Source organism: Micropterus salmoides, unplaced genomic scaffold (genome assembly GCF_014851395.1).
Source record: "Micropterus salmoides isolate LMB-PRFRI ecotype aquatic unplaced genomic scaffold, ASM1485139v1 Ms_hic_scaffold_13, whole genome shotgun sequence".
Taxonomy (NCBI): domain Eukaryota; kingdom Metazoa; phylum Chordata; class Actinopteri; order Centrarchiformes; family Centrarchidae; genus Micropterus; species Micropterus salmoides.
This window is the reverse complement of record NW_024040374.1, coordinates 4243484-4258786: the sequence shown is the minus strand read 5'-3', so window position 1 is coordinate 4258786 and position 15303 is coordinate 4243484. Positions and strand designations below refer to the sequence as shown.

The 15303-nt window shown below is 37.7% G+C and overlaps 1 protein-coding gene across 2 annotated transcripts in view; it reads left to right on the top strand.

Annotated features, from left to right (window-relative positions):
* The window catches only part of brinp3a.2 (bone morphogenetic protein/retinoic acid inducible neural-specific 3a, tandem duplicate 2), a 44417-nt gene that overhangs the window by 24123 nt on the left and 4991 nt on the right, over positions 1–15303 (top strand). For both annotated transcript variants that reach the window (XM_038715114.1, XM_038715112.1), the window contains 5 exons: positions 2324–2514; positions 4434–4624; positions 9019–9124; positions 9353–9589; positions 12790–13012. In XM_038715114.1, coding sequence (XP_038571042.1) covers positions 2324–2514; positions 4434–4624; positions 9019–9124; positions 9353–9589; positions 12790–13012 — 948 coding nt within the window. The remainder of the gene's footprint in view (positions 1–2323; positions 2515–4433; positions 4625–9018; positions 9125–9352; positions 9590–12789; positions 13013–15303) is intronic.

Sequence of the window (15303 nt, the reverse complement as noted above, 5' to 3'; positions counted from 1 at the left end):
GCCTTGCCTGCTCAGGGCAAGTGGAAGTACTTTAATCGAAATTAGTTGTTGAATTTTTTTTTTGGGAGGTACTAAGCTAAACAACCTGCCGTTCCAGGTCACTGGGTTTATGTGCAGCCAACTGCTGGCAAATGTGTGTGTTTTTGGAAGCTTGCATCCATAGACATTTGTTTCTGATTAGCAAGAAATATTTAAAGAAACAACATCTAGAGACTTTATGAGGTGAATGACTATGTGTATACTATACATCACCTGAAAAACTGACCTTCCCCTCAACTTAGGCTGTACTGTGTGTGAAGTGCTAACCTGTAAATGGTAGCATTAACATAACTAAACTAAACTAAGATGGTAGAACATTATACCTCTTAAAGCACTGCCGGGTCTAAATACAGCCTCACTGAGCTGCTTGCACGACTGTAGACCCAGTCTTGTTTTACATTTACCAATCTTTAGTATCTCAACTCCTAACTCCAAATGAGTTACTTTTTGCAGTTACTCTGCACTATACTGGCTGTACTGAGAGGGTGCTGATGTACGTAGTATTCCTGTTCCAGCAGCCATAAATGTAACATTATGTTGACTAGAAAGATATAAATAATGATTAACCATTTAAATTGCTGTGATCAATTCTCAGAATTAAAACAACAAATAAGGATTTGTTTTTATTATTTAACTAAAATGCATGGGATTCTAAAACAGTAATCCAGTTTATGTCTCTCAGATGATTTATTTGACTTTGTAGAGCTATTCAGATAAATTATGCCATCCACACCTCTCTTCTCAAACACAATGTTGTCAGCCTAAAATGTGTACTGTTTGTCCAAATGGCAGACAAACAAAACACATGAGAGTCTAATTTAATTCATAGCATGCTCTTTTTATTAAGCTGAGTGTAGAACTGCAGGTCAAGGAATACAAGTATCTGTGGGGTAGACCTAGAACTTTTTGGTAGTAGAATAACTTTGTATACGAGTCAAAGCACTGCCAAATGCAATATCAGTTCAAACAGCTGTGCCTCGGGCAATTTTTCTACATAAATACCAGAAACAATGCATGCAGGGTGCCAGGTCTTTATTGATTGAACCTCCATATCCTTTGGTTCCATAAGTTTTTGCTCTAGTTCAGATTACCTTGCTGCCTTTGCCATATCTATTTTTTTTCTCTCAAAATGTATGTGTTAGGTTTTTACATGAAAGCAGAAAGTCACAGTAGCTTAAAAGCTTAACACTATTCAAAGCTTTATAAAATTCTGCTCATTTCCTGCTGTCTGGACTAGCAATATGTCATCATTTTAAAGGTGCTGCAATCAAACATGAACATATCCAGGTATTTTATAATCAATGAAGCATTAGCAATACATATAAACACTGCATATAAGATGCACTCGTGGAGGTCAGACACATAATTGTTCATAATGCTTTGACCATTTGTATGACATTTTTGCTGCCACTTTATATTACATAATATATTCAATATTAGAGCAATGGGGCAATTTTTTATTCCATCTTGTAATTATTGTTATTATTAATTTCTATTTATTTCTGTCATGATGAGGCCATTAAGGAAAACATCTGTCAGCTGTGTAGTAGGAGCACATTTCCGTCCCAGGTGACAATCATGGTTTCAAATGATTTGATGAAAATTTTAGTTCTTTTACTTCTGTCTTCACACTACCTTTCTCTTTTTCTCTTTTTCTCCTTCTTATGTCAATTCACATTCACTTTAGTTCAGGCTGCATCAGCATGGCCGAGGGAGTCCTTACAATGCAATAGCACGGAGTGACATAATGAATGAAATTTGCTAATTTCTCTCTATTTTTCGTCTCTCTTCTAGTCATTTATTCCACTCACATACTCATCTTCAGACAAAGGATGTACCTATATGATGTTGCTAAGGTGAATTTGACCCCTGCTGGCTCCCCTCCTCCACCTTGATACTTAGGCCTGCCATGATTATTTTCATTATGAATTTATCTGTTGATTATTTTTTTGACTAATTAATTAATGCTTTTTTCATACAATGTCCATATTCTTAGAAAAACAACATTTTTGTTTAGGTTAACCAGCAGTCCAGAGATATTCAATTTACAATAATATAAAAAGGGAGAAAGCAACAACTTTTTACATTAAAGAAGCTGGAACCAGTGAATGTGATGCATTTTGGTGAATAAATAACTTATTGATTATTAACAGAAAGTAATAAAACATTTTAACATACTTTTTAATTTACTTATTGTTTCAGTTCTCCTTACCACATTAACCTAACTCAACTATTAATATATTGTATACTTTTTTTTATTTCTCCTCTTTTTTTTTTTTTTCAGAGAGTTTGGGAGATGGAAGGTGAACAACTTGGCGGTGGAAAGGAGAGATTTCTTGGAATCTCCATTACCTTTGACTCCTGAGTTCATCAGGAACATTCGACTCCTGGGCCGCAGGCCCACCACCCAGATGATCACTGACAATCTGATCAGGAAGTATGGGACTCACTTCCTGTTGTCAGCTACACTGGGAGGTAAACGAAAACAAACAACGTTTTTTTACTGTATAAAGGTTGATAACATTGTTTAGATATCTTTAGCATACATGGCATACCCTTATGCACTTACTAAATGAACACTTGGAATAAATTGGCCAACTGACTCCACCAGCTAGTATTTTGTTTGTTCAGCCTTGCATTCAATTTACAATAACAACTGCCAACAAAGGAGGCACATTCAAAAATCATAGTAATCTTTGGAACAGTCTTCTCATTTTTAGTGAGCAAGCACCACTTTTGAAATGGTGACCAATGCTGGCAGATTGTATTATCTATCTGTTTCTTTGTATGATGTTTCAACTGAAAATGAGAACCAAGCAAAAAGGGCTACATAGATGACAATCATGCTAACTCAGTACGGCAACAATGAAGAAAGATTAAAAAAGCAACGGTTTAAAGGACCCAGGTAAAGTCAACATTCTCAGCAGCTGATGAGGACACAGAAATTATGGAGATGTATTGCTGTTGTATTCCAGCATTGAGCAAATTAGCCCTAGTATTATTGAACAATAGTGAGGAAAAATGTGCTTTTAGGAATTACATCTCCTCCAGATGATATATTCTTTAGTAAAGAATGCCATTTGTGTTGGTAAAAGCTTTTAGAATTTGCTCTCCCAGGCATTGCATATGGAAAACAGATGGACATGGCACAATAACTCAGTCACAGTAAGTAACTGAATAACACATCACAGCAAAATAATATGCCACTGGCAGCACAGAATATGAATACATGTAAAAGCCTGTGTACTGTAACCCCGCCACTCCCACTCCCTGTCACAGTCACCCCTTTTTTGGTTTTCTGCAGTGTGATGAATGGACAAGCATTAATGGTCCTCTGAGTAAAGAGAAGAGAAGAAAAAACTCATTTAAGATGCCAGAGAGGCCCAGGCAAGTCTTGCAAAGCAGATTTGCTTTTACAGAGCAACACTTGTCAATTACTTTAGACCTGACTCCTGGCTTAGAAAAGGTCGCTGTTGTGAGTGGCTGCATGTAATGCAACCCTACCAGCTGCCTGAGCTGATGCAGCCGCTCACTCTGGCTCTCAGCCAGCACTTAGTGGTATGAAGAGAGGAGAATGAGGAGTTTGCCTTGGATTGTTGCCAGCGATATGCCTCTGTGGTTGTGAATGGATTGCCTCTGTGTTCAGAAACATATGGACTTAATGAAATTAATAAATAGATTGTGATATTAAGAGGGTGCCCTTCAGCAGCTGAGGAAGAAAGGCAGTGGGCAGAAAAATGGCCCTGAAGCATTAACACTGCATTATGATGAGAAATATGATGTGCAGTATCTTGGGGACTCTCAAACAAAGAGAGTGTGCTGCACCATGGACTGTAGATGTATGAAGTGCTGATGACCAATGGCTACTAATAAATGGTGACGTGGCTTTTTCTAATTGTGGTCAAGTGTTTTGTGCTCCAGAGGCTCCTGTATGGCTGCTCCTGTGCTTAACCACCTGGATATGTGTCTCTCCTGGTGCAGAGCAGGTGGTGGGTTTTAAAATGATGGCAAAAGTGTTAACTAATACTTATAATTTAAAACTAAAAAGGTATCATGAGCCATGTCCGGCCAAGAAAAAAGAGTGCCAGATGCAGACACTCAAATGTCATTAACAGAAAAGATCTGACACTAGTTGGCACATTGTGTGGTCGACAAGTGATTTGTGGCAAGTGCGGTGCATAAACACCTCAGCTCGGCGCCAACACCAAAAATCACTTAACACTCAAGAAATTAACTGTTTGATTTTATGTCAGGGAAGCACACTTAAGCCTAAGAGAAGCAAAAAGTTAAATCATACTTGGTAGCCCTTAATAACAATAGATAATGTGCACACTTAACCCATTTGAAAAATGTAAATATTTTTTAAATCAAATAAATATTGTGTTTTTGTGCAGGCGAAGAGGCATTAACGATATTTGTAGACAAGAGGAAACTGAGTAAGAAAGCAGAGGTGAGCGATTACTCGAGTAACTCCTCCACTGTGACTCTGGAAGCTCTGCACCAGCTGGCTGCCTCCTACTTCATCGACAGGGAGAGCACCCTGCGCAAGCTGCACCACATCCAGATTGCCTCCACTGCCATCAAGGTAACGCCTCCACATCTCTATTCTTGAGTTCCTGGGACACATTCTCACTCTAGTGCATTGATTATCAGCAATTCCATCTTTATTCTTACATCAAAATAAATTCAGTGTCATTACATATATATATATATAAGCTATGATTTTGCAATAGCAAAAAGTTAGGGGCGGGTAGTTTTTGTAGATTACTATCTCTCCCATTTCTTTGGCAACCTTTTCTTGTCTTTGTTTACATAGTATCTTATCTCATTTGTACAAAACAAAGTGTCTTGAACTGTTTCCATTCTATTCCTTTTTTTATTTTCAAATTATCTTGCTATGTATGTCTTATAATTGCTAATACCAAGTCAAACTAAAATAATATTTTCTTTCTGAAAATCTGGTAAATTTAAAAATCTACAGTGACCAGAGACATGTGGTCAACTCTCTTTACTCTCTGGTAACAATGGTTACAGACTTCAAAAAGCAAAGTAGTTGAATTAGGCAACATTGGGATGTAAAAGACTATTACAGATGAAATTACATGTGTTCTGAGAAGCTCCCCAGAAAATCTTCTTTTGAAACACTTTTTGTGAGATGATATGATCAGAATCAGAAACACCTTTATTGCCAATAGGAATTTACTACAGTGATTAGGTGGTAGACATAGACATGCAGCATACAGTTGACAAATAGATGTAAACAAATATAAATATGTAATAAACAGATGCAAGTTATAAAATAATTATAAAACTATGTGTAAAAGAAAAACAACACAATATTGATATTGTGTCTTATACTAACTATATCCTATTTTCCTGAAACATTCAAATACATGCCTTTGGCTATTTTCATTGTTAACGATTTTCTTGTTATGATACAATTATCAGTGATAAAAATAAAGTGGAAGATGATGCTTTTTATCAGCCTGCTTGTAATGAGATACGACCTTCCACCGTAAGCACATCGAGTCTGGAGGAGGCTCACTGATGAGCACATATGGTGAGGGGAAGATAAATGAATCATGTGAAACACAGCTCGTGACAGTTTTCTGCCTCTGGTTGTCACCTTCAGGTAGCATGGGGTTAATAGGGCTACAGAAGGGAGGATGACCCTCCTTCTGCCTTTTTCTTTCCTCGGAACACAGTGGTAGTCAACTTGTGAAGTGTGGCTTTCTCTGCTGTAGCCGAACATGAATCAGACTCCATGTACTTGTATCAAAGCTCTGTCCTCTCACTACATTGTGTTTTGGGAGGGTTGGGTATTTTGTTCGCAGCTAAGGTGGGCACATCAGAGATGCAGAGGCAGATGTTTTTGTCTGTGTTATTTCTTGGGAATTAGGGTTTTTCTGTAGCTACAGAGAGAAAGAGAAGAGGAGACAGTGTTCCTTCATGCTCCAAGGCCAGTCATCTAGCGTAACTGACAGGTAGGAAGTGGAAATGGAGAGATTCACCTACATCACTGGTAGAAAGTGAGTCAAAGGAACAACAGATTCTTCCACACTTGTGCATCATTTCCACACGGAGCTGACCCACACAGCAGTGGAACAGATATAACTAAGCGCTGCTCTGCATGAAATCGAACAAGTTGAGGAATGAATGAGAGAAGGCTGGTGAGGCAAAGGGGAAATTGAAGCTCATTTTGGATGAAAAGCCTGTTACTATTGTGGTGTGCTAGGGATTGGCTGTGGAAATCTGGTGTCTCTTAAAGAAGTCACGGCGCAGAGCTGAGTCTGTGATCGGATCGGCTTGTTTGTACAATAAATAATGATTCAAGTTGTTCGAGAGTGTCTGGGATCATTTTTGTTACGGTCTGAGAATTTCTTAGACTGAATCAATGGTGATATCCCCACCTGACTCAGGCCATATTTTCCAGTCAGCCTGCACACAGTGATGAACAAGGCGACAGACTTGAACAAGGAAACAGCAGGAGCCTCTGGTTTCATATTTTCATCCTCTGGACAGCCTGTCAATTGTATTGTGTTCTCATTATGGTAGAGAAATACATTTTCGTGTTCCCTGTCTCATGACTCAATGTTGTCTGGACTATCAGAATAGATAGACTGCTAAGTTGATTACTCAAACCAACCTTCATTTTTTACAGCATGTTTTTGGCATAATAGTTTACCTAATAGAAAAAATTAAAAAAGTAGTGTAAAAGTGACACAGTACACTTCAGACAGAGAAACACAAATACCTAAATCATTCTTTTACATACAGGCACATTTAAAAATACATGGGTAGATGCTTATAATATAAAGGACTTAAAGCTACATTAAACATTGAATTAAATGTGAAGGCACTTGTAGTGAATATTTCTAAGCAGCTTTTTAGCCTCATTTGCTATTTTTTTTGGTTTTGGTTTTCCCACAACTTTTCAGTTTGTTTCAGTCTTTCAATACTCTCATCACACCATTTCCACCAAACAAACTCTGATAAACACACTGTATGCTACCTGACTAGCATCAGACAGCAAACAGTACTACTTTGTGGCAAGCTGATGAAGAAAGTGTAATATCTAAAGCAAGACAGTTTAAGGAGTTGGTGGAGACCAAACCAGAGCTAAAAGTATTGGACTTACTTTCATCAGGTGGATACAAATACGTTGATGCAAAAGAATCTACTACTGTATATCTGCTGGATATACTTAGTCAATCATGAGAGTAGCTGCACACTTTGGAAGTGATTTTTACCACTCTAAATTCCTATTTAATTGTTTTCTTTTAATGATATCGCAGTGTGAGTCTATCAGATAATATAATAGCAACAAAATGATCATCTTGTTTCACAAATTTTTTGTCTTCTCTTTTTTTTGCTAATATGTTATTTTTAACATTATTGAAATACTAAAACAATATTTATTTAGTTATTTTTGTACCTTTCCATGAGTGGAACAAATAAAAAAGTTTTTAATACTATGTCATGCAGTGCGTTTACTTCCCCCTAGTGTCCCAAAAGCATTTAATTCAGCTTTTAGACAAAAAAGCTTTTTTTGTCTTACTTTAGAAGAGGTTAAATTTGGAGCACATCTCAACTCCGCTGGCAGTCTATTTCAAGAACCAGGAACATATGTTGCAAATGCATTTGCCAGTATGTGCCAAATATTTATTGTTGATTTCAGCCTTTAGAATTACTTATGCACTGTATGTTCCAGAGGTCAAAACATTGTTCTTCCTGCATTTCTCTTCCCTCCGAACTGCTGTTTGAATGAGTCAGTGAAATACTTTTTCTACTGTAGCACCTTGACTAAAAGTTAGGAAATAAATATACCAGAGATCTTCCAAAGAGCCATAGCCTTTGCTTCATTCCCTCATATAGCATGTGCCAAGATACAGGTAGCCAATAATGTCCTATTAAGTATTTTTAATATACCAGAATGTACCTTCAGTGAATAGCAGCTGCTATGCAAAGCGGAAATTGAATGCTCTGCTCATCAGTCAATGTTTAGCCATATGGCATATCATATGGCATATCAAATAATTCCTTATGTGGATTCAATATTCATGTGGTCTGAAACCCAGGGTTGTATCTCATTTCCTCACATTCATATCAGCATTAAAATCCCTCATGAGGGAAACAAGGGATTTATAATGTGATATAAATATTATAGTCGAAGAATTGCACTCAAATTATCTTCATTTTCCTTTTCCCATTCACAGAGGATATTTATTCTTCCTCTCACAAACCCCTTTCTTCTGGATTAGGCTTTTGATTAAAGAGCCCCATACTGAGTTTTCACTTCCCTGCAGCACCGGCCTCATATGAGTTCCCAAGCCCTTCAGCCCTCTATGATTGTGTTACTGATCGACTGACCCTCATTGTCTCTCCTCATCCATCTGTCACTTTACACCAACTGTCCTCTGACAAGCCTGACCAGGACAAATTGCTGAACAAAATATGCTGTCCCAGAACCACAAAGAGAGAAAAATGAGAATCGGTTAGATGCTCCCACCATGTAACAGCAAAGAAAGCAGAGTGCTGAAATAAGATCTTTTCTTGCAAATGAAGTGAAAAAGGATGCTTTGCTAGATCTGCTTTGTGGCAAAGGTCATTCGAAAGGTCTTCAATCAGTGACTAGTCAAAAACACAAAATACGTGTAGCATTTTGCAGAAAAATTAGTTCAGAAAAAGTACTATTAAAGCTATTTAGAATAATCTAAATGAGCTTAACCCAATTTTTCATTTTTTTAACATTCACAAGTACAATCGATTATATATAATTATATTACTACTTATTTTAACAGATACGAGAAAGTCATTTATGTTACACAAAGCGCATTTTCTTTGGCTCCTCTCAAACTAATTTAGTATCAAAAGTACCCATAAATAAATCTTCATGTAATGAAATATAACTTAACCATGCACTTCTAACATAATGCTGTGGAGAATTTATAAATGCGCTTTTTATTTTTTGGTGTCCAGGTGACAGAGACCCGCACAGGTCCTCTTGGATGCAGTAACTATGACAACCTTGACTCTGTTAGCTCTGTGCTGGTTCAGAGCCCTGAAAATAAAGTCCAGCTGCAAGGTGATTTTTACCTCTATTTACCTCTTTTTACCTTGTCATGTTGTATTTTTAAAGACCCAACATTCTTCTGAAAGGTATGTATACACATGGGATAAACACAAGCAACAGCATACAAATATACAGATTTATAGATTATGAGCTCAGCCAGCATTATATTGCCACTACACTTTCACTATCTCCCCAAGTTCATAGTTTGATGACGGCACTAAACCTAGCTTGGTTTTACAGGCTTGCAGGTGATCCTTCCAGACTACTTGAGAGAAAGTTTTGTGCAGGCTGCTCTCAGCTACATAGCCTGTAATGGAGAGGGTGAATTTGTCTGTAAGGACAGCGACTGCTGGTGCAACTGTGACCCCAAGTTCCCAGAGTGCAACTGCCCCTATATGGACATCCAAGCCATGGAAGAGAGCCTGGAGAGGATCACAGAGACCTGGGGGATGCTCTATAAAGAGTTTGAGGAATCGGGTAAGAAAACCCACTGGAAAACAATGGACTTCTTTCACATTGCATCCTGCTCATCCTAAAAGCAGGAAAACCACACTTGGAATATAAATCATTCATATGAGAGGGAGAGAATATGAATTCAAGTTTTTTTATCTGCTCCGTTAAATCTGAGTGAGGATATGTATGTTCCTCCCTATTCTATGATTTATAGGTGAACTATTTTCACTGGTTGTGAATCCTGAGCCCGTGAAAACTATCTTAATAAAGCAAATTAACAAGGCGACAGGACTGGATTAAAAAAACCAACAGCTTTCGGCTCAGGTAGTTTACAATATGTCTGGTGCAGATTAATCAGCTATAAATCCCATTTACTGCCAGTCCGGCTTTTCATATCACCGGGGAAACAGAGTTTGAGTGGAGGCTCTTAGCATAATGTTTGGTTATTATTGCTGTGCTCTGTCACCCTGCCTTGGTGATTATTACTCAGGTGAAATCAAAATGGTTGTCTTTTTTTCCACTCTTCAGATTTGGCTGAAATATCCCTAAGTGAAATTACTTTCAAAGTTTATGTTTTAATAGCTGGGTGTGAAGTGAGGGCAGGAGCGTGCCCAGAATCCGCAAGTGTCATAAATGTGTCCTTCAGCTCGCTGCTTTATCAGCAGAAGAAGGTGCCAGGAAGTGGTCTAACCAGTGATACAGATGGAGATCACATAGTTACCCCTCCCTAAGTACTGCTATTATTGTTAACCTTGAACCAACTGTTGAAATCGGAAATGCATTTCCCATCCAAGCAGTTTCATATTGTTTTAAGCAAGACCGTACCTGTAGCTCATCATTACATCCATAACGTATTTTAATATGCAGCTATGCGGCATTCAAACTAAACATAATTTATTTTTACTCTTTCATGTGCAATTTAGGGGACAATGATGACTTGTTGAAGATGATAAATGCACCATATGTAATCATATTTTCAAATTAAATGTTTGTAACCCCAATTAGAAATATCTACAAAACACAATGGTTTAATACAATAATTTAATAATATTTTTCTGGTTTTGTCACCTGCCACCTGAATTTGTTTCCCTTTATATAAATAACACATTTTCACCATAAATTTGTGCAGAAAATGTCTCCAGAATGCAGGAAATTAAACGTTTAATGCTCAAAATCTTCTGGGGGGGGGGCAGACCCCCCTATTATATATTTTATCAATGAATTTCATTCGAAATACTAAGAGAGTATCTTCTTGTATTGCTCTAGTGACCCAAATACTGTGCCTCATGACGTCTCCTAGGCTGTTTTGTCACACCCCTGAGCCCGTATGAGTACACTTATCCATGGCACTTACTATTCAGCTTTATAGTGTTTTGGGGGAATATTATAGTATATTTAAGAGGACTGCAATGATGGTGTGTTGGTGAGGAGTGTCCGACCAATTATTGTGGGATGCCTGGACCAAAAATGCCAGGTCCAGTCCAGCACTGATGTAAAAGGAGAAACATTTAAATAAGTCAGTGTAAGTGCATAAAAGGGGGTTACCTTTAAGAAGATAAATAATGATGATAGTCATGAGAGTGATGTTATTATTAGTAGTACAGATTGTTGCAGTAGTAATGCTATCAGGTTAATCTATAATCTGTCTAATCGAATCTCTCTCAATCTGTGTTTGGCATTTTTAAACAATAATATATGATGATCAAAATAATTATGAAACCTTGGCATAGCTTACGTCTCAAATATCTAAGACCAAAGTTCACATTCAGGATTTTTCTTTCTGCTTCAAAGTGGACCCTCTCTCATCTTTTGCCATCCTTCTGGATGATTTTGGTTTCCTTTTTGCTTCACTGAAGAAGATCAAAATGTTAGAAGTACCTTTTCAAAGCACCACCTGGCCAGATGCTGTGTCCCAATTCAGGTACTCTAAAGTCCCAATTTCTAACCCAAATAGAACAGGCTGCCAAAGTCTGTCCAATTTCAAAGGCTCCTTCAAATGTAACTGAGAGATATAGCCATCTTTTGCCTCAAACTGGATAACACAACTGGTGCACCCTCTGCATGTCCCACAATCCAATGTGTGCTGGTCAACTGTTTAATGGAGCGTTGAGGTGATCCTTGTCAAGTCATAAATGTATACATAAATATTTGCAACGTAGTTGGTTTCAGGTGGTTCAGGTGGAAATGGACCCATGGAAAAGCCACTGTAGGATGTTAATAATGGAAGCCAAGCATAAACATAAATATGTTCTTGTTAGCAGCCCTGACATGTTGTAAACACAGGACAGAAAAATCAAACCAAGGGCCCACATAGTGTACTTTGTTACCAGCAAATATTACTATCTGCCAGTTTTCTGTAATGTTTTAAAGTAAAATGTCACAAATAGACTCATGAGTTATCCAGCAAAGTAACATAATTACGGCCATATCACGCATAGGTGCAAGGCTATTGGAAAAAGAAACAACACTGAAAACACCTGCACGAAGACTCCAAACCACAGATGTATTTAAATATACAGTGGATCTCACGCAAGAACATTTTTCTATTCTTATCTTAACTTTCTCTTACTTTTTTAATACAGTGGGCTTATAAGAGTGTGCCAAGTCAGATTCAGCAAATGCTCCTAACTTCAGATAACGGTGTAAATGACCCGACCGTAAACACGATGAATGCCTCCTGTGTATACGTGAGACTGTTCATGATAATTCTAAATTTGCACAATTAATACCCCAATCCAGCCCATATGTCAGGAAGTGTTCATTTACTGAAGAGTGAAAAGAAGAACTTAGAGCATTCAGAGATGGAAGTCCTGCTTTCGGAGATCTATAAAGGAAAGTCTATTACTCTTAACATTGTTAGCAGTGGAATTAAGGGAATAAAGTTGGATCAGTGTGTCTGCCTGCGGAGTTGTGGCTCTCAAGTTTCACATTTGCAGAAGCAAAGCCGGTGGTAGTCTGAACTGCAACAACATTCACCTGTCTGGCAAAATATCAGCATGCTATAACTATCATCCAAAGGCCTGACGCATCTAAAAGATTACAATCCAATTGACCTAATTAAATACATAGACAAATTAACCTTCAATTAGTGCATCATTTGAGCCGTTTTGACATTGTAGTGTTATACAATAGCATCAATAGCCAATTTAAATTAATGATCATGCTATATTGATTTTAAATGATTGATAAGATATCCCCTTTATATGCATTTTCTGTTGTTACAGATGAATTCAAGTCGTTCTATGCGAGGCTGCCCCAGAACTATTTCATGAATGTGTCAACCATCCAACACTTGTGGTCGATGGACAACTTGTTCCAGTGGCGATATGAGCAGCTGGAGAACAGCATGCGGGTCCTCTCAAGACGAGCCCAGAGAGTCATCTTCAAGCTCTTCAGTCTCAGTAAAAGATGTCACCGACAGCCCCAAGTCCGCCTCCCAAGAGAACGGTGAGCACAACACACCTTTTCATTTTCTCCATGTGTATGTCGACTATACTGTACAACTGATACCATTTTACAAACAAACAAAGCTTTAATATGTTTTAGTCATGGGTAACTTTGATCCTGAGTAAACCTACTGCAGCCAACATTTTTTACGTTAAAGAAGTGTCTTTTTTTAATGGAGTTTTCTTTTTGTATATTCGTCCCTTTGTGTTTGATCTATTCCCCCTTAGGAGTTGCAAGGTTCTGGCCAAAGGTACTGTACATTGAGTCACAGCCTATAGTTTTCTCTATGGACTAACCCAGAGATGTAAACAAGCTGCCATTGCTGTGGTGGAATTTGACTTGTATACCCTTTGTTATAAAGGATTTAATTACTATCCATTTATACAGCTTACGCCAAGAAATGTACATTCTGTTTCATGTTTGAAATGCAGTGAAATACCATTAAAACAAACTAGACCATCTACTGTAGAAGAGGTTTAACTTTTCCACTGAATTTAGCCACGCATCTTTTCACTCGCTGTAAATGAGCTTATCTGGCTTACTTTGCTGTTATTAACAGTAAACTTCAACTTTAGAAATCCACAAATCTCTGCTCCATTAAATCTTTATTGAGCTTCATGAAATCTTCATTACTTTTCACTGGACTTCATCTTCATGAAATCCCTCTGAAATCAGATTCTCTGCATTGGTTTCAAAGCCGCAAGGCAGGAAATTACACTTGTACAATTGTATATCTTTTTCAACTTCAGAGGTTTATCAAAGTCTGTATTGCATCTTATTACAACATTTTGAAATGGGGATTGAACATCTGTTGATTCATAGCCTAATTTTATTTTAGAAAATAAGCAAATTAAGTTTCGGTTAGATCAAGTGTAATCAAACGTGTTACAAACATAGCGGCAGTTCTCTTTAAGTCTGTGACAAACCAGTTTCAGACTAGTGTTTAAACTGAAATCAGACATAATTTGGTCTCATAACTAAATGATTTTGTGAAAAATTATTATAATTAAATAAATAATTATCATTATTTGTAGCAATAACCCTTAAGATCACCCTTAAGGTTAAGCGAAACAGAAAGAAATCGTGGTCGAAATCAGGTGTCAAAGTAGGACGTTTTGTACAAGCTGCTGTCCGCTTGTCTATGTCTTTTTGTGATGTTATGACAGCATGATGTCTTTGCTGCTGGACAGTGAAAACAAATAGACATAGGTCATTTTAAATATTAGACCAATGTTGTCATGTCTGGTCAGCACAGTGTTTTAAGAATGAATAAAATTTGCATTGCACTGATCGCTACGTTCTTCCGTCAGAGAGTGATTGCTAAAGGTGATTAATCCACACGGCATTCAACTAAACTTTCTCAGCAATGTCTGCAATGTTAGAGAGCACAACACGAGTCAACTGGCAGATTAATCTATACAGTACAATACAGTCTGTTCAATGTCCAGTCCCTCGGTCAGTTTATTTTCTTCATCTTTCTTTTATCTGTCTCAATGTATACCACCCTGTCTCATTCTCTCCACCTCAAACAAACAAACATTAATCACTGATCTATGCAGCTGATATTCCCACCCACTTAAAGGAGTGATAACGTCATTGCCCTCATCCAGGCAGCATTTATCTATGTTATTACCACTGCGTTGAAGCGCTCCCTTTCTTTTCTCTCTTCACAGAAATCTCCATACTCTAGTGGAAAGAGATTGAGAATGGGATGTTTGTCAGTTTGCCTGGGGGAGAAACGGAAGCTCTCAAAAAAACCCTTACTCTCCCTTTAACATCCTGTTTGAGGCATACTTGCGATAGATGAGAGATATGTGATTGATTTTGCTTCCTGAGGGCTACTTTTCCTCTGCACTGACAATTATGAGCGAATAAGCCAGTTGAAGCAGCAGTCAGCTTGGCTTTTATTAGGCGGGTAATGATAAGACTGCTCAGTACACTTTGTGCTCAAACTTTTGCCATTAGGCATAATGATGCACATTGTCATTCAACTGATGTTTTCAGTACTTCTGCTTTAATCAGCTTAGAAAATGTCTTTCTTATGTGCAGCTTTCTCCCCAAAAAAGGTGCTGGATTTATTCATGTACACCAAGGTCTTTAAGAGTCCTCTCATCTTTGTTTGACTACTAAGAGTGCAATTAAGATTTGACTCTAAAAATGTTGAATAGCTTTTTAATGAACTTGTCAAGGATTTCAGTAGATCAGACCAATTTCATCTTTACAGCTCACACTGTTTCAATGACATTAATTTGAATAGAGGAAAGATGGCCAGAAGATGTGATTATTGCATT